General features: G+C 34.0%; 1 protein-coding gene across 1 annotated transcript in view; it reads left to right on the top strand.

The window, feature by feature from the left end:
• Window positions 1–19,910, top strand: part of Nipped-A (Transcription-associated protein Nipped-A) — a 936,100-nt gene that overhangs the window by 547,874 nt on the left and 368,316 nt on the right. The window contains exons 39-40 of the mRNA XM_090393977.1: window positions 4,348–4,533; window positions 14,212–14,358. Of these exons, the coding sequence (XP_090250103.1) occupies window positions 4,348–4,533; window positions 14,212–14,358 (333 nt within the window). The remainder of the gene's footprint in view (window positions 1–4,347; window positions 4,534–14,211; window positions 14,359–19,910) is intronic.

Here is a 19,910-nt window from a genome sequence, read left to right as displayed (position 1 = left end):
CCAGTAGGGCTAATGTATTGTATACTTTTAGTCTGGTTTGTTTTTGAACTAGGTTTGGTTTAAATATAGAGTTAATTACTCCTGTTATTTTTAAATATTTTGCAATTTTTATATCTTTTTCATTTTCATAAGTGATCATACATCCTAGGTAGTTAAATGAATTCACCTGTTCTAAGATCTTGTTATCTAATACTATTTTAGTTCTTGCTGGATCTTGTCTTTTAAAGGCCATAGTTTTTGATTTTTCCATTGATATTATCATACCATAATCTTTGGATATCTCATTTAGATTTAAAATAGCTTTCTGTAAGTTATCTTCAGAGTTTGTAATTATAATTTGGTCATCTGCAAAGAGGAGAGTGTTTAAGTTAACTGTAGGTGAAAGTTTAATTCCTTGATGTGAATTTTTACTCCATTTCATTATTATTTCATTTAAGTAGATATTAAAAAGAGTTGCTGAGAGGGGACATCCCTGTCGGACCCCTTGGTTTATCTCTCTTGTATATGGTAGCTCGTGATTCAATCTTATTAGTATTTGATTATTTTCATATATACTTGTGACAGCTTTTAGGATATTATTTGATATTTGTCTTTCTTTTAATATGTTAAATAATGTTTCTTTTAACTTTGTCAAATGCTTTTTCAAAGTCAATAAATGCAATATGTGTTTCTAAATTATATTCTCTTCTTTTCTCTATTATTAATTTTAGGCAGAAGGCTGGGTCTATACACGATCGTCCTTTTCTAAATCCATTTTGTACCTCTAGAATAAAGTTTTCGGAATATTTCATTAGTTTGTTATTTAAGATTCTGCTATATATTTTGTGACATGAATTTAGTATACTGATACCTTTATAGTTTTTAGGGTCATCTCTATTACCTTTCTTAAAGATAGGAATCACAATTGCTTTTTTTCATTCTATTGGGGGGATACCAGTTGAGTAAATTTTATTTAAAAATAATAAGAGTCTTCCTTTGAATCTTGTTCCTGCGTATTTATATAGTTCTGAACCTAGCTTATCTTCTCCAGGTGATTTTCCGTTTCTTGTTTCTTTCAGGCTGATTTCTAATTCTTCTTCAGTTATTTCCTTTTCATTTTCGTTAATTGTTTGCCAGTTGTCTTTTTTAAAATATGTGTCTGTCCACAATTCTGTGTAGTAATTTAGAAATTCTTCTAATTTCAATTCAGTGTTTAATTTTATGTTTTCTTTGGTATCTGCATTTAGGTGTTTCAAAATCTTATATACATTGGGTCTTATTTTATATAAATCACGTTCTAAATTAGAAACAAATTTATTCCATGATTCTCTGTCTTTTTCAAACTTCTCTTTTATCTATGGCTCTTATTCTTTTATATTCTATTTCATCTTCTAATCTTTTACTGCTTAACCATTTGTGATAGGCTTCTTTTTTCTTTTTGATTATTTCTTTGATTGTATCATCCCAGATCTTCAGTTTTTTTCTTTTATTGACTTTTTTGGTCTTTCCTAAGCTTTCATTTGCTGCTGCATTTAGTATCGTTTTTATATTAAGCCATTCTATTTCTATTTCTTCATTTTGTTTTATTTTATCTAGATACTGGTTAATTTTTTGTTCATATAGCCATTGTACATTTGTGTCATTCAATAGTCTAGTTTTATAAACAAATGTTTCAATTTTTCTTTCTGTTCTTGTTACTTGTAGCCATTTAGGTGGTAATCTTAATTTTATTTTAACAAGGAAGTGGTCACTGCTTATTTGATATCCTCTGTGAACTCTGACATCTAGTGAAAATTTTGATGTCTTTTCATTTAATATGACGTAATCTAATATTGATTTCCATCCTCTTGCTGCCCAAGTATATTTATGTATGTCTTTATGTTTATAGAAGGAATTCATTATTTTTAGGTTATTATAAACTACAAAGTCAATCATTTTTTTACCATTTCTGTTTAGAGTGTGTTCTCCATGTATTCCTATATTATTATTAATTTTCGTGTTTTCGATTCTTGCATTTAAGTCTCCTGCTAAAATTATGTTATCATTTTTATTTATTTTATTATATATGTTTTGTAGCTGATTATAAAAATCAATATTATCCTGTTCTCTTCCTTCTTCTGGGGCATATAAACCAATTATTGTTAAATAGCCTCTATCTATTTTTATTCTAGCTTCTATTATTCTTTCATTCCATAATTTATAATGTTTTAACTGTTTTGAAAGGGAATTATGAATCCAAATCTTGACTCCTGCTTGTGCTCTTTGGTCTCTGTCGACTCCACTGTATATCACATTAAAATTTTCAGTTCTCATAGTTCCTTTTAATTTCTTTTTTGTTTCAGTGATTACTGCTATTTTAAAATTTCTTTCATTTAATAACTGGTCTAATTCTATTTCTTTATATGCTATTCCTCTTACATTCCAGTTTGCTATGTGTATTATATTTTGTCGTTTCCATTTTCGTTTTCCCTTTTCCATTCCAGGGTCGTTTCCCATAGATTCAATCCGATTATCTTTTTCTGTCAGCTTACAAGTATGGTTATGTTCTCCATGTCAGGGGACTAGCCTGACGATGGAATAGTTCAGTGGTAGGGCTGCTACCTTAAGGCTTCTGAACTCGCCTTCTTCCGAATTTAAACCCATAGGAGGAATAGGGTATATTGAAGGGGAAAGGGTAGATTATAGAAGAAATATAGTAAGGTTTATAGAGAGGACATAGTTGTTAGGCCAGAAATGAAAAGACCCCATGGCCCTCGAGTACTCTAATAGCACAAGGGTCAAAAGTAAGAAGAGTTGGCTGATAAGGCCTTATTGGAAAGATTAAAGTAAGTGGGTCTTCCTCAAAGTAGAAGAAGGAGAGGATAGATCCAGCTAGGGGTCCATGGGAGTGCCGCTTCCCTTACAATCAAGATGACTGCCCCTTATGGCCCTGTTGGTCCACGAGTCCTTATTCAGTATATTCGGACCACCCCACCATATATATATACGCGCACGCACGCGCATGTACACACACACACACACACACACACACACACACACACACACACACACACACACACGGTGGGTTCCCCTATCTGCCACCCAGGGGATGCGCTCTCTAGGGGTTACAGGGTCCCCTGAGAGCAGGTTTACTTAGTATTTGTGGAAACAGGTTACTAGTCAAGGTTGGGGGGGGGTGAAGATTGGCCTAATGGAGAGGGCTATGTATTGTGCACTGCTTACTCATTACTTGCCCACTTGTATTGACATGTACTTATTGTAATCATGCCATCAAAGTTACTTATGTCATCTTTTTGGCCCATTGCTGCATTGAATTTTACAAGAGCACTGTTCCATAGTATCTGTCTACCTGCTTGATATAGAATCCATCATATCATCAGCATTAGTATTAAATTCCAAATTTGAAGATGATAGGAGGCATATTTAATAAACTGGCCATTCTGTGTGCATAAATAAATTCCAGCAATACATTTGCTGCCTTTTTTATTATCATTTACATGGAGTAGCCAATTTATTAAACACATTTCCTCTCATAATTTTAAATCTTATCTGTATTTCTCTACCTAGTCATGTTTTTTTGTTTCAGGGCCTGGAATTTTAACATTTAAGTGAAAGATAATGGATTACTTTAAGTTCAGAAATGAATTTACTAGTGTTGGAACTAGATATCTCAACTTAGTACTATAAACATGCTCTGGAAAGATAAATAATGAAAACAATGAGATTTAATGCAATCTCTTCCAAAAAAGAAAAAAGTGAACCAGTGAATTTAGCTACCATAATATATCATTCCAAAATTGATATCCGAAGAAGTAGGTGTCTGTGTAAACATGCTTATTTAGGTTTGGATAAAGACCACTGGTCATTGTACTGAGAAGTGCACAGAACCATGTCTTTATTTACTGGTAGTTTGGATGATTCCCATGCCTCTGCTTAATCTCCGACATTTAGTGATTTTTCGTCATTCATGTTCTGATTCTCTTCCATAAGACCTATCTTGTAATGATCTAGTTTTAGAAAGATGAAATCTCGGATTATCTGGAGTGTTGAATCAGAAGAAATGCAATATACTATTAAATCATGGTATTTTTGTAGTTTATTATAAAAATTGGTATTAGGAATTTCACTATTATAACTTCATCTGTTGATAGTTGGTGCATTAAAATAAGAATAGTATCACATTTTGATTGCCTGTTATTGTGCACTGTCAAAAGTGAACTTGTACGATATTAATTTCATTGTTATAAACAGATTTTCTTGGATAATACTGATGTGCAAATATGTGTGGCTGTATGTTATTGATAAATATTTCTCTTTTGAATTATCAAAATATTTTCTCATTTGTCAATTTCCTTTTCTCGTTTTTAGTGTTCAACAGATGTTGGCATGATGGGGTTAAAACGTCCTGCTCCTGGTGACTTTCAGCAAGATGTTAAGAGAGTACGTAATCCCTCAGGTGCTACAAGTGTCAAAACAGGGCCTGATAGTAATAAACCTGTAGATAAAAGTCATGCTGATTCTGTTGTTCATTTCTTACTAAGAATGGCATGTCAGGTACAAGTTCATTTTATTTTAAAAGAAAAATTTTATGCTGTATCTAAGGTTAATATGAAAAGCTAATATTGATATCTAAGACTAAAACAGTTTCTGTTTAACGGATCACAGATAGTGACACCTACATATGTACCAATGTTGCGCCCGTATTGTTAGTCCTCTATTTGGAAATTCATGTCTTAACCTGGATTTGAATCCCATCTAGGATGCAATGGAAAGTTTATAGTAACATTTTCCACTAAATGTAAGTTAGCCAGGCTCATGCAAAGGTAGCAGGATTTTTTCATCCAGGAAATTGAATTGCAAGATATTTATATGAATTAAATGATTCCTCTAAATTTTGTGATAAAATAAATTCTCCAAATAAAATCTCTGACTTCAAGAATATGCTGAGAATTAGATTAAGCATGATCTTGAAACCAGATATCTGGTTGGTTTTGAAATTTTCACCAAATAGTTCTATCCTGAACTATAAATGAATAAGCATACACATTATTCCATTAGGCTTTACAGATGCCTGAATATGAATACGATAAGAGAAAAGAAATGCAAAAGAAACCAATTTAGAGCTTCTTGACATATGACTAATGTGTTTTTTTCTGTCCAAATTGCTCACTTTTTAATCTCTGAATCCCTGAAATTTGTGAAAGAAATATATGAATGGGATCTTCCCTCCTCCAGCAAGGTTTCTGTTCAAGCAAGTTCTAGCCAAGTAGTAACTTCACAATCTGAGAATTTTAGTATTGTGTACTTTGAAAACCGATTTTAATTATGAAATCTGAAGGTCTTTTGCATCTAGATCTAGACTATAAGCCTGTTTTAACATCCAGAGGATTTTTTTTTTTTTTTTCGTTGCTAGACCTGCTTGTGTGTATACATACAGATCTTTTTAGGTTTATATTTTTTATATTTTACTAAATAATTTAAAGAAATTACAATGTCAACTAGGATATACATTAAAATAAATTTTAATATACTTCAATATTTCAGCAACGTCACGTTGCCATTTTCAAGAAACTTAAGAATAAGACACGTGCACGCAGGCACAACAAACATAAGTGAGGAAGAAGCAGGAAGCTATGGAATCTTGGCTCGGATGAGGTCTAGGGTTTCCTTGAGTGGGACATTTGTGAATAAGGAGGAGACATCAAAACTGACCATTATGTCAGTGTGTTTGAGTGTAAGGTTTTCTATGCTGGCTTTGAAGTGGGCTGAGTTTTTTGTGTGAAGGTGTGTTGCCAGTATAGTGTGAGAGAGTTTTGACCAAATATTTAGCTAGTTTTTATGTGGGGGAATTGATACCATCCACTATGGAAAGTAATGGCACATTTTCCTTATGTATTTTTGGGAGTCCAAAAATATGGGGGGGTTAGTGATTTCCACAGGCCAAGAAGTGACCTTAAGGAGCCTGTGGAGTTTTCTAATTTGTGAGTTGGTGGGATTGTACTCGATAGGAAGGTAAGTAGCCTGATCTAATAATAGCCCTTTCAGCTTACCTGTGTAATCCTTTTGGTGATGCAATACAGTGGCTTTCCCTTTATCAGCTTTGGTGATTACTATTTTCTTGTTTTTCTTTAATTCTAGTAGAGATTTAATTTCCTTACTGGGCATGTTGGCTTTTGGTGGTTTAGCTTTGGTCAGAACACAAGCTACATCCAGTCTAATATCGTTGACGACGTGGTTTGGAAGGTGTCTTATCCCACGTTCAATTCGTATCATAATATCTTCAGCAGGTATTCTTCTGAGCGCAATGGCGAAGTTGTGACCACGTGCGAGGGCGTCGAGTGCTTCATGTTTTACACTAAATGACGAAAGGTTGACTACCATTTCGGTAGGAAGTTGTGGTTTCAAGATAGTTCTTTTTTAAATTTTCAAATTTTTTGATGTGTCGATCTCGTACTTTATTAAATTCTTTTTACACTGCAGTGCATGAGATGTCATATAAAATAGACCAAATTTCGTGGCTTAAGGTGCTTGAAAGGTCATCTTCGAGTGCCTATATAGCTTAGTTGGCATCATTCAGGAAACGGCGAGTCGTGGCAATTTTTTCTGTGAGCAAGGCTTGGCTGGCACGGTTATAAATATGAAGAGCCTTTTGCGAAGAGAAACAGTGCTTGAATTTCACACAGTTAAGAATTACCTGGTTATCCCGGCAGTGTTTTAGGAAGGTGAGACAATTCAGTTGTCTTGATAGCTTTAACTTCATTTTACCATAATGGCATGCTTTACGTGTGATATTATCTCCATGGATTATTGTAATTCTCGTGGAAAGGCTTAGATGTTGGTTATGCATTTTTTACTAAATAATTTAAGGAAATTACTCAACTAGGATATATATTAAAATTACAAAAATCCTAAAAAACCATGACTTAACTCCTTGTTACAGACCATATAAAAAATTGGCATCCCTTATCTGCTCTACTAAAGACCGACCTCCCCCCCCTAGACCTACCTGATGTATACCAGGTCCCTTACAGCTGTAAGCTGTCCTGCTTTGACCAAACAGGCAGGACAGCAAATATCATAATTTCAGAACACAAGGACTACATCTGGTTTCACCAATACAGCCACTCTGGTCTTGCTGACCATGCGCTGGATACCTGCCATAGAATACAGTGGAAGAAAGCCACGATAATACACTGTAGTAAATACAAATATAAAAGCCTTTTCATGGAATCAGCTTCAGCCCTAAGAAACAATCCAAACCTCAACAAATTTGGCTGCATGAGACTGCCTCAAATTTGGGAAACCTACATCAGAAGACCTTCAGCCCAATCGCTCAAGAATACCAACATTGCCCGCTGAGGGGCACCATCAGGACTTTAGGAGAAATAATAGCTTCCTGCTTCTTCCTCACTTACTGTTTGTTGTGCCTGCGTGCACGTCTTGTTCTTAAGTTTCTTGGAAATGGCAATGCGACGTTGCCGAAATATTGAAGTATATTAAACTTTATTTTAAGGTATATCCTAGTTGACGTTGTAATTTCCTTAAATTATTTAGTAAAAAATGGATAACCAACGTCTAAGCCTTTCGAGTTTTTGGTTTATATTTGGTTATTTCTATAGGTAGGTATCCACCTTCTTGATTATATATGTTCTCTTCAATTCTTTTATGTTCTTTTATTTTTTTTATTTCATTTTATATTGTGTTCATTCTAAGCCATCCCTTAACTTCTCTAAGAAATTTAATTTCAACTGCTCTTATTGTATATACATTTATCCTGTTTTTTCTCTCCAATTTTCCAGACTAATATTGTTGGAATTTTAATTAAAACTTCTAATGAAATTTAATTGCATTTCCATTCTTGTTTTGCCTTTTTTTATATCATCATGAAGAAATTACACCATTTGAGATATAAACAAAATATCAGATTCTCACTACTTTGTCTCAATTCTGCCTATCACCATTCCTTTCTCTCTCTCTCTCTCCCCTTTGCAAAATAAATCCCATTCCTGCCCTCCATCAGCCAGCACAAGAAAACTCTTAAACCAAGGATAAAATACCCTTTCATATTATTCTTCTTGTTTACAAATGTCCTGAGCTGTCCCGAGAATACAGTAATTGCTAACCTACAAATGTATTCAGAGTAATTGACTTGCATTCTTTCTTCTATCCAAGTACTTTAATTGAAATTTAATTATTTAATTTTTTTTTTCAATTGTCAAATATCAAATTACAGGAAACCCTCATATAATGCGATACAACATGGTTTCGATATAACTCGGTCTACAAATTGTAGTAACCCTTCATCGCGGATACAACGTCGTTTCGATATAACACAGTCTACAAATTGTAGTCACCCTTTATCTTTTTGTGTATGCCTATATTGCGAATGTAGTTATAAGTAGCGAATTTATTTATATTAGGGAAATATCCTTCAGCACGCATGTATGTCAGTTGTTTATCATATAAAGTATTTATTGTTGAAAACTGTCTTCGTTTTCTGCCAGGAAAGCACATTAAAAATCAAAAGCGTGTTAATCTCAAGCTGAGCACTTTATTTTCTACTGAGTTACATAATTAATGTAATGCTATTTTTTTGAAAAAAAAATTATTTTTCTAATAATGGCCACTAAAACTGCAACGAAGGAAAAAAAAAACATTAAAAAGAAACTCCATTTCTCTCGAAGAGAAAATTAAAATTTTCCTATGAAATGGCTCAACAAATACACCCTACCTGTTTATTGGGGCAGCAAAAAGTCATGGGTTACAGCTAGTATGTTTGAAAATTTGGAAATGTTTTGTACCTGATGTAGAAATTTACACACACACAAAATAAGAATATCAACACGAATATCAAATAATGTCAACATTTAAGTCATATTATATTCATCGAACATTCCAATTAATTTTGGAAAAAATGGAATCTAATCCAAACATGACACTGCCTGAAGCATGGAAAGAGTTTTCAATATTGAATTGTGTGAAAATTATTTCTCTGTCCATTAAGGAATTACAACCCTCTACACTGAATGCTTGCTTGAAAAACTAGCCTGAGGCAGTTCTGGAACAAAATTTTGTACCTCCAGTGGATGCCCGAGCTAAGTCGTATAATAAACGTCGCACAGATTTTTGGTGGAGAGGGTTTTTGCAATATAATTAAAAACGCGAAATTAGTGAATTAATTGGAGAAACAGATTTAAATGAGGAGGAACTGGTACAATTAATAAATGATCCCGAACCAAATGGTGGGGAATGTTCTGCTGAAGATTCTGATTGTGATGAATCTGTTAAAGAATTCAGTTTAAAGAAATTAGCAGAAGGATTGGACTTACTAAGAAAGTTAGGAAGTTATTTTACATATAATGATCCCTCATTGGAGTGATCAATTCCAGAAAATTCCCGAGACAATTGGATATTTGTTTCGCTCCATATTATGAACTTAATAAAAAAAATTACAGCATAGTACTAAGCAAGATCTTATTACTGACTTCTTGATGACTAAACCAGCCGAAGTATGAAATGAAAATTACACAAATTTTGTCCAAGAGATTTCAAGTGATGAAGACGTCCGGCCACTTGTAAATAAAGAACATCTACGAAATGTTATTTTTGAAGACAGTGATGACGATTAAAATATGCACTTTATTTTATTTTGCCTAAAACATTTATGCGTTATGTGCAGTGAAGTTTGCACATACAATTGTAATTTTTATAAGTTTGTACGTATGTATGTATTTGTTTCACAGTTTGTTTTCTTAACTTACATGAATTACCTGAATTAAATAAAAATATTTTTTTGTTGGATATGTCATTGTTTATATAATAAAAAGAAACCAATTTCGGAATATAACCCTACTTTTTCTATGTGATGTGAGTCTCGCATAACGCGATTTATATAGCATGGCATTTCTATGGCACCTAATATCCATGTTATACGAGGGTTACCTGTTTTTTTTTTTAATCAGTAACTGGGTTTATTGTCGTAATGAACACAAAAAAAAAAAAAAAAGAATAACGAACAACACTACCATTTGGTATCTCTCTTGGGGTTACTGGTTAACATTAAATAAAAAGATATCTATACGATACAATATAAGCCATTAATGATAAAAACTATGAAAAATCCAGATCTTGTTTTTCAAATATAGCATTTCCCATCAGTTATTACTTTCCAGTGGTTTAAAGTCTGAAGTGCATTTGGCTCTCACTATCAGTAAACTGATAGGGATTCAAGCAGTAGCTTAGTGTGTCATATGCTATAGTAAATTTAATTTAACATAGCATTGATGCTGTGGGTATTGAGACTTTTCGATGGTTTGTTATAGTGCATTAAAATTCATTATATTATATATTTGCTATTGCAAGAATCAACTCTATTACAAGAAATAATTTCTTCACTATGGTGGTGAAAATTAATCTGTGATTCCTATTAAGAATTCCATGGGAGCAAATCTCATTAAATTATTAACCTATGGAAAAATACTTAATGTAGGGAACTGGGAAGAATAATCCCCCATACACAAAAAATGCTACAGGAATGCAAAATATAGTTCATTAATGCTAATTAATCTGTGTGTGTGGGGGCAGGGATTAAGAAAGAAGAAATCTGTGATCTTCTTTTTTGAAGAGCTGGAGATTGTAGTCTTTAGGAATACTTTATAGAGAAGACTGTACCAGAGAATACATTTAGATGAAATAAAAGAGGAGTGGAAACATCAGGTTTGATGAGTTAGCAGTTGAACTGTAAATGAATGTTGGGTAGATGCTGCTCATGTTAAAGGTGAGTTTAGCAGAAATGGGGAAAATAACGCATACCATTTCTGCTGAACATTGCCCATGACAAGTCTACTTGAACTGACTACTGAAGAACAGGCAGAGAATTGTGGGGGGGGGGGGGTCATCACTTAGCATATCAGGCCTCTTTTTGACAGTATCAGGAACTTTTAGAGAAGATTTTGGTGTATCACTCCAAATGTGAAAGTAGAATAGATTTTGGATTTGTACAGGGTTATTAGAAAGTTAAAATGTAGTATTAAAAAAAAGTAGTCTTAAGTAAAAAAAAGAGTGCCAAGTTTTTGAGTATGATATGGAAAGGATGGTTTTGTGTCAGGAAGAGAGAGAGAGAGTGTGTGTGTGTGTGTGTGTGTGTGTGTGGGCTTGACTATTATTGAGCTTAGGGTAGAAAAATTAAAGTTTTTTTTTTGTGTGTGTGTGTGTGTGTGTGAGAGAGAGAGACAAATTTTTTTGGAGGCATTGAAGTTAACTTGGTTGTCGTCGTCATCATCTCATTGAAAGATGATATGTAGATCTGTATTTAGGACACAGGTTACTTTAAGAGAGATGAAAATATTGACACTTGAGATTTTTGAGCAAGGATTGTAGTGTTAGAGGAGAGGAAATGTTAGAGAAAAATGCTATCATTAGTGAACCCTGGATATGGTTACTTTACAAAGATGAAATATTGAAGTTTGAGAATTTTTAATTAGGTTTGTCTGATTAGCTAGAGGAATGGAAAGTGCTATGATCAGTACGCCCTAAATATGGGTTGTCAAAAGAGATACTAATTTATGTATATGAGGAGATGATGGGTGATATAAGAATGCCCCGAGAAACACCTGTATTAGATAGTATTGAAATCTGAAGACAAAATGTGAAGATACCATCTACAGTTACATCAACAAATGATCTGGAAGAGACCACCCATATAATGGCAATTTTCTGAGGCCTTTATGCTAGATCTTATCAAATACCTTGTAAAAGTCAGTGGAGAATGTATAAAACAAGTAAAATCCTTCAGTTATTTGGATACAATTTTTATGAAAATAGCTAATTAAATAGATAACAGAATGAGCAAAAATTTTGTGGTGGGGAGTTAATCAAATTGATTTGTATGGAATAAGAGTGAAATTATTCATCACACTAAACTAGCAGTATAAAGACAATGTTCAAACTAGTTTTAACTTCTCGATCTGAGAGTTGGGCTCGAAATAAAACAGTTGATCATCTACAAATCACATTTGTGAGTTCCAGTAAATATTGGAAATGAAGAAATGTGATCTACAGAATATGTTAAAATTGAAATATTATGAAGTTGTCATTAGTAGGATTCAAGAATGTGTAAGAGATGTAAGGGAAGGGAAAGTTAGTACAATAAGATGTTTGATTATTCAAAAAAAAAAAAAGAAAGAAAAAAATGTTGTGGATTGATGCAGTTAGTAGTGCATTAGAAGACTGGCATATATTATCTTAAGAGTATTAGAAACCTGAGAAATAACAGATATATTTGGAAGAAAATTGTTTATGGAAATATAGAAATAATAATGGGAGCGTAATTATATATTACACTCATAGTATTCTGTATACCCCATGAAAGTACATACCAGAAACGATTACACAACATGACTCAATAACCACATTTTTGTGTTGGTCAGTATAGAGGATGGCCTGTATGAGTTTATGATAGACTTTTAGAAGTATACCATTTTCATATTTTATTGAGTTAAACATCCTACCAACAGAAATTTCAGGAATTTATTACTGTTTCCATTGTAAATTTTATATTTTGCTAGCACAAGCTAAAGTGATGAATATAGTTATTGAGATAGTATTTACAGTTGATGAATGTGTCATCCATGATAACTTTGTTTGGGATAGTTATTCTTCAAATCTTGCCGCACACTCCACAGAATATCTATCAGTGTATTGTTTATTAAGGCATATTATTGTTATAAACCTGACTTTTCTATTTCAAAAGATAAAAATGGAGATAGTGGATATGTATGTGTAATTCTTCTCTCTTTCTCTCTGTGGAAAAAATCAATTTTTGCTGATTTTCTTGGTCTTCAACTCACATAATCAGAAAATAAAATTTACAGTGGAATTTTAAAGGATTAATAAAATATAATTTTTTAAATGGTTTAATTAACAACAAAAAAAATAAATTATGATATATTTCTACAAATGCATTAAAAAATCCTTCTACTCTTGGCATCATTATTAATCTGAAATATCTGATCATAATCTTAAAGATGATAATAAAAAAGAAGTGATACATATACATCTCATTTAATGTTATATCAAAATAGCAGCTTACAAACTGTTACATATAGAGATTATTATTTGCCTTCCCTCCATAACTTGGTGGTATATTCTGCTTCAAAAACTTATATCCTCTTCAGGTCTCAAAAAAGATAACTTTAAAAAAAATTTAGTTTATAAAATTCTTGGTTCCTCATAAAGCTTAACATTAGTCATACAGAGACAAATTATCACACTAGAGGAAGGTGAACATCATCAGAAATGAGAATTCAGGCTTAACTGCATATCTCATCCACACAATAAAATATGGTTACAATGCCATACTTTTGGAAAATACATGTCATTTTAAAGAAGTAGGTGAAGTTATTCACTTAAATGGAATCCTTAACAGGAATATAGAATTGATTTCCCCACATCTGGATGTCATTTGTCAGATCCTGTAATACTCAGATATTAGTTATTCTAAAAATCAAAAGAAAGCAGTATTATTTTAAATGACAAATGTAGCATTTGTAACACTATATTTGAGTTTTCCATAATTTGAATGGTTAACAGAGCGTGTGTACCTTACTGGAAGTGGTACTTGCATCCTCTACGCTAGACCACCAGAAGAAAGACTAGTTACTGACTGGAGGAACTTTTTTTAGCCATTCGTCAACTGGTTCCTGAGTTAGTCTGTCTCTTGCATGGGCAAGTGGGTTTTTCATCCAATAAACTCAAGAAAATCGACCATAGAACCCACATTACTTCAGACAATAAAATATCTTGTTTGGGTTACCAAGAGATGGCAACATTTGTTTGCCTATCTCTTCATTGGTCACCACTAATAATTAGTGAGTCTTGGGCCAGCTATTTCTGATTGGCTACCAGTGGAAGTAGAACTGCCCATTCAGTCTCCAAAAGCTAGATAGGGTTAAAAGGCCTCACCTACTTCATATAAGGGAATAAAAAACGTTAACTGATTATTTATTTGTATAGTTCAGAGTTTTTATTGTCATTGTATAGCTATCTTATTTGCATTTCATGTTAACTAGTAATCCTGACAATGCCATATGGTATGGTTGTCAAAATTGTGGGTTATTTAAATTTTTTATATTTATTATGAAAACAAATTCCGTTATTTAAAAAATCGTATAGTATTTATAAAAGTACCTTTGCTTGAATTTATTGATCTGTTTGTTTTATTCTGCATTTCAGGTAAATGAAGCATCCACTACTGTAGGTTCTCCTGGGGAACTTCTGTCTCGCAGATGTGTGGCTTTGCTCAAAACAGCTTTGAAACCTGATGTATGGCCCAATGCTGAACTGAAACTTGCTTGGTTTGATAAACTATTGATTACTGTGGTAAGTAATTAAAATAATAAAAATCATGAAAATTTAAGACTTGTGCCTAGTTCTGACAATACTGAAGGTATGAATTGGCCTAAGATCATTCCGTTTAAACTATTTAGACTTGTGTGCTGGTTGAAATTCTTTATAAGATTTAATGGAATAAAATAAAAAATAAAATAAGGAATAAAAACAGCACAAATAATTAAACACACATTTCATCAATTCTTTCTTTCATCTCAGTCACTGAGACATTGTCAGAGAAACAGTATTAAAATTGTAAAAACACACACACAAAAATGCACAAAACAATAAGTGGAAAAGATTTGACTGAAAACGCCCCAAATCTTGAGAAGTTTAGTACAACCATATTTATTAAGATTAGATTGGTGCTTTAAATCTGCTGCTGATTCTAAAAAAATACCAAGGTACCACTCATCATCATCAAATTCCTGCCATGTACCCTCAAGGGGTGTACAGGATATGACAGTACTACATGAAAAAATTACATCATTACTAACTTCCTATCTACAATTTTCCTCCAAATCAGTCTGTTACTTGTCAAGACTCCAACATTATCAGATCTTATATTTCTATCGTCTAAGCCACTTTGTACCGTATCAATCCACCTATATCTTGGTCTTCCTCTGGGTCGTTTTCCTGCCAACCTGGCAGAGAACACTTGTTTTGCTAATCTTTCCTCGCCCATTCTGTTTAGGTGACCATACCACCTGAGATTAGCTCTGCTAACGCATTCCTGGATGCTGACAATGTCAAGTTCTTTCCTAATATCCTCATTTTTAATATGATATTGCCATTGATGCCATCTGTTCACGCCTCTAATCTTTCTCAGGACTCTCATATCTGCGGTCTCTAGTCTTTGGTCAAGTGTTTTACTTCTGACCCAGCTCTCAGATCCATAAGTTAAAATTGGTTTGAACACAGTCTTGTATACAGCTAATTTAGTGTTCCGACTAATTTCTTTCTTATTCCATATGAATTTATTCAATTGACTTCCCACGATACCAGCTTTGCTGATTCTGTTATCTATTTCTATATTTAGTTTACCATCTTCAGTAAAAATTGTACCTGAGTAGCTGAAATGTTTTACTTGTTCCACAGGTTCTCCATTCACAACACAGTTGACATTTTCAATGATTCTGCCTATTTTCATTGTCTTTGTCTTTTTATTGCTGACCTTCATACCATATCTATTACAACAGCGATTCAATTTAGTCAGAGAATCTTGCAGACTTGTAGCGGATTTATTTAGAAGTATAACATCATTCGCATAAAGCAAAGAGCTGACATTAACATCTCCAATTTTGATATCAGGTTTAATACCACATTCCTTCATAATGTGATCCATATAGATAATGAATAACAGAGGGGATAATGTACATCCTTGTCTCACACCAGATTTAACATTAAACCATCTTCCTGTACTTCCTTCAATTCTAACTGCTGACTCACAACTCAAATAAAGACTAAGTATTGCTTGATATAATGCCCCATTGACACCATATAACTGCAGCATATTGAATAGCTTCTCTCTTGGCACCTTGTCATATGCCTTTTCCAAATCGACAAAACTTAAATACAGATCTTTGTTATATTCCCATGCTTTCTCGACTATTTGTCGTAAAGTGAAGATCTGATCCTGACAGCCTCTATTTGGCCTGAATCCAGCTTGTTCTTCACCAAGCTTTTCTTCCACAATTCTTCTCAACCGTTTCTCAAGTATACTTGCATAGATCTTGCCAGGAACACTCAGTAGGGAAATACCTCTGTAATTCTCACATTCAGTAAAATTTTATTTCCCTTTTTATATATGGGTATTATGAGAGCTCTACTCCAATCATCGGGAATTCGTCCCTCTGTCCAGGCTTTCTGAACTATGCAGTGCAGCCACTGTAAGACTCTTATACCACCATACTTCAGCATTTCTGGTCGAATATCATCTACTCCTGCTGCCTTTCCACATTTCAAGCCTTTGATGGCTTTTTCTACTTCAAGTATGGATATGTATTCCTGACTGCATGCCTGGTCAGTGTTTTTTTTTACTACTGTGCTGTCATCACTGCTTGTTTCATTTAGCAGTTTTTCAAACTAATTACTCCATACTTCAAGGATATCTTTTTCTCCTGTTTTCATTTCACCTTTATCATCTCTAATTCCTTTTACAGCACTCTTTCCTCCATTCCTAAGCTTCTTCAACAACCTCCAGAATATTTTGCCACCTTCTTGATATTTATTTTCTATATTCTTGCCAAAGTCCTCCCATGACTTTTGTTTAGCTAGTTTTACACACTGTTTAGCTTTCTTACATTTGTCTCTGTATTCTGTAAGAGTAAAAGCTGACTTATTTGCCAGGAACTTTTGATATGCTTTCTTCTTTTCCTTCACTGCCTCTTTAACTTCCTGTGTCCACCAGGGAGTTCTGATTTTTTTATCTTTGCACACAACCTCACCACATGCCTCTCTGGCAGAATCAATCAATGTTTCCTTCAGAGTTTGCCACTGAATCTCCAAGGTTTGATTCCTGTTCTCAAACTCTTTCATTTTCTTTTCAATAATATTTCTGTATTTTAGTCTACAGTTTACATCTGAGAGCTGCTCAACTTTTATTCGCTTTAAAACTTTCTTACATGGTATTCTTTTCAATATGAAATTCAATTTTATCCTGCTCAAGACTAAATAGTGATCACTTCCAATTTCAAATCCTCTGTACACTCTGGTGTCCTGCACCAGGGAGAAAACATCACTATCAACAATAACATAGTCAATGAGACTTTTCTTATTCCTTGCCTCTTCTCTCCATGTGAATTTGTGCACATTTTTATGTTGGAACATGGTGTTAGTAATAACCAGTCCATGTCCTGAGCAGAAATCCAACAGATATTTGCCATTATTATTAGCTTTGCTCTTTTCTCCATATTTTCCCAAAATATTTTTTTGTATGTCTCACAATCATTTCCTACTCTACTATTTAGATCCCCAACAAGGACCAACTTTTCCTTTTTCATTGTGTCAGTTGCTTTTTCTAAAGCCTCAAAAAATTCCTCCACTTCTACCTTAGTAGAACCTTCTGTGGGACCATAGGCACAAATAAGTCTCATTGTCCAGTTCCCCATTCTCATATTTGCCCACATTACTCTACTTGAGACTGACTGCCATTCAAGAAGATTAGCCTCGTATTTTGTGTTGAATACTATGGCTACTCCTTCTTTTCCTTGATTGTTATTGCCTGAATATAACATTTTGTATTTATTGCTCAGAAAGATCTCACCAGTTTTGGTCTTTTTTGTTTCAGTCACCCCTATTATGTCGATCTGGTACTTATCTAATTCCTCAGCTAGCTCCATTTCTTTGCCATTCAGGCTTCTTACGTTGATAGTACCAATCTTTAACTCTGGTGATGTTGAGTTGGGGTTTGTTTTCAGATTTGTTCCAGTAGCTGACTTTTCGTTGTTCGCCCTGGTTCCCTGGCGAAAACAACGGGGGCCTTGTTTAACCGGGCGACGCCCCAGCCGGCATGAAATTTTGTCATGTTGTACCATCATTTTTTTTTTTTATTTTGGTTTAACCAATAAGAATACAATTTGGTCGGCTAAATCCCAAATTGCCAGCCCATCCTCGTTCGTTCAGTATCAAAGTAGATACCCAACAGGGTGCACCACGAGAAGGTGAGGATTGGACATTAGGTCAGAAGCCCTGGTCGGTTCTCCGCATTCCTTTAAAGGCTATGTGGAGGTCTCCTCTCAGTTATACAGCTTTGACCCTTAAGCACCCCCAAGGTACCAGTTTGATATAATATAAGTTGCAAGAACAAGGAACCCTATAAACGTCTAGAACAGAGAGAGGGGAGGTAGGGGTTCTTTAGGAGAGCAGATGAGGGCAGTCAGCTTTGGATGAGGTTTAAATGCAGTGTAAGATTGTACTTTTTTTTTATTTATTTTTTTTTTTAGAGTTCTAGTTATATTTTCTGAGTTGCCCTGGATATAAGGAACAATGATGGCATTACTATAGTCAGCATGTTGAGAGGGAAGTGAGGAGATGGGAGAAATGATTAATTTGTTGTACTGGATTCTTGGGTGCTGTCTATTGAGATGAAGGAGGGAGTGTAATGCATCTGAGCCACATGTGGCAAATAAAGAACACATCAGTAGTATAACTTAGCCAGATAGAAGATTTGAAAATAACAATATCAAGAGCATGTCTTTCAAAATTCTCTATATCATAATTGGCTAAAGAGGGGAGAGACCATGGCACTGCTGTGGACTCTCTCCCTTCCTTCTCCATCTCATTAGATAGCACCATAAAATCCAGTTCACTATAGAAAGCGCAAATAATAATAGCCTGCCTTTTCTTTTACTTTAATCACATCTTCCCAGTGGCACCCTTTCTTTCTATGTTTTCAGAAAACCAACACAAACACATGCTGTTAGGTAAATACACAGTTTCCCATCACCCCCCCCCCTCAATATGGTGTTATCAAAGCCTCATTAATAGAGCCTCTAATCTCTGTTCTACCCATGCTGAACTTACTTCTGAACTCTTCATTATTTGCCAGACCTCCAAATGGTTACAATGCTAAAACAATGGACAAATTAATTGTTCCTCCAGTCTCAATCTCTGCACTTCATTTAAATCTCATCTGAAGCCGCCTGCCCTCATCTGCTCTTCCAAGAAATTTCTACTTTCTGTTGCTGTCGTTTATAGGGTTCCTTGTTCTTGCAACTTATCGTATTGCGGTTAAACTGGAAAATATGCAAATATCCAACTAACCATACATGACCTTGGATATCTTGCAGAGAATCAAATGGAAGAAACTACTATGCTTCACCACAACAAATACAAATTTGAAAGACATTTTTTAGAATCAGTAGCAGATTTTAAATTTCAATAAATATAGTTTTCTTAAATTTCTCATGATTTGGGAAACTAATCCTTAGGCTTCCTGCCCAACAGCTAAAGCTAGCTTACAGTACCCGTAGCAGTCACCCCTCGTAGGACTTCAGGCTTTTGGTCTATTTTTTTTATTTTTTTCCCCTGTTGTTTTGTGCATTGTGGTGCGTGTTTTTATTATTTTAATACTGTTTCGCTGATGATCTCGCAGTGACTGAGATGAAATATAGGATTGATTAAACATGTGTTAAATTAATTATTTGTGCTGTTTTTATTCCATTAAAACTAATAATGAATAATTTCATTTCATCATTTTTTTTAACCCTGCATTTCCATAGAGTTTTCCCTACTCGAATGAATAAATTCTGTTTTCACATTTAATTAGGGCTGAGAATCAGATTAACATATTTGACTTAATCATGAATATGTGTATTTGAAAACAGCATTGCATCACATTACAGGGAGGGGAGAAATGATTTTATCTTATGACTCTTAAATGTTAAAATGAAAAGTAGTAAATTCGTTTAGTTGAAAGTTGGGGGGCGGGGGTGGAGGGATGGTTTAGATGTTGTCAGTACTGTCTTTACTATCTGAAATTCTAATCTTTAAATTTATTCACTTAATGTAACATTGGGGTTTATACTTACTGCAGTATTCCT

Source organism: Typopeltis vanoorti, chromosome 6 (assembly GCF_054136105.1).
Source record: "Typopeltis vanoorti isolate ZY-2024b chromosome 6, IOZ_Tvanoo_1.0, whole genome shotgun sequence".
NCBI classification, from domain to species: domain Eukaryota; kingdom Metazoa; phylum Arthropoda; class Arachnida; order Uropygi; family Thelyphonidae; genus Typopeltis; species Typopeltis vanoorti.
Note: the sequence above shows the minus strand (reverse complement) of the source record. Positions and strands in the feature narration are given on the sequence as shown.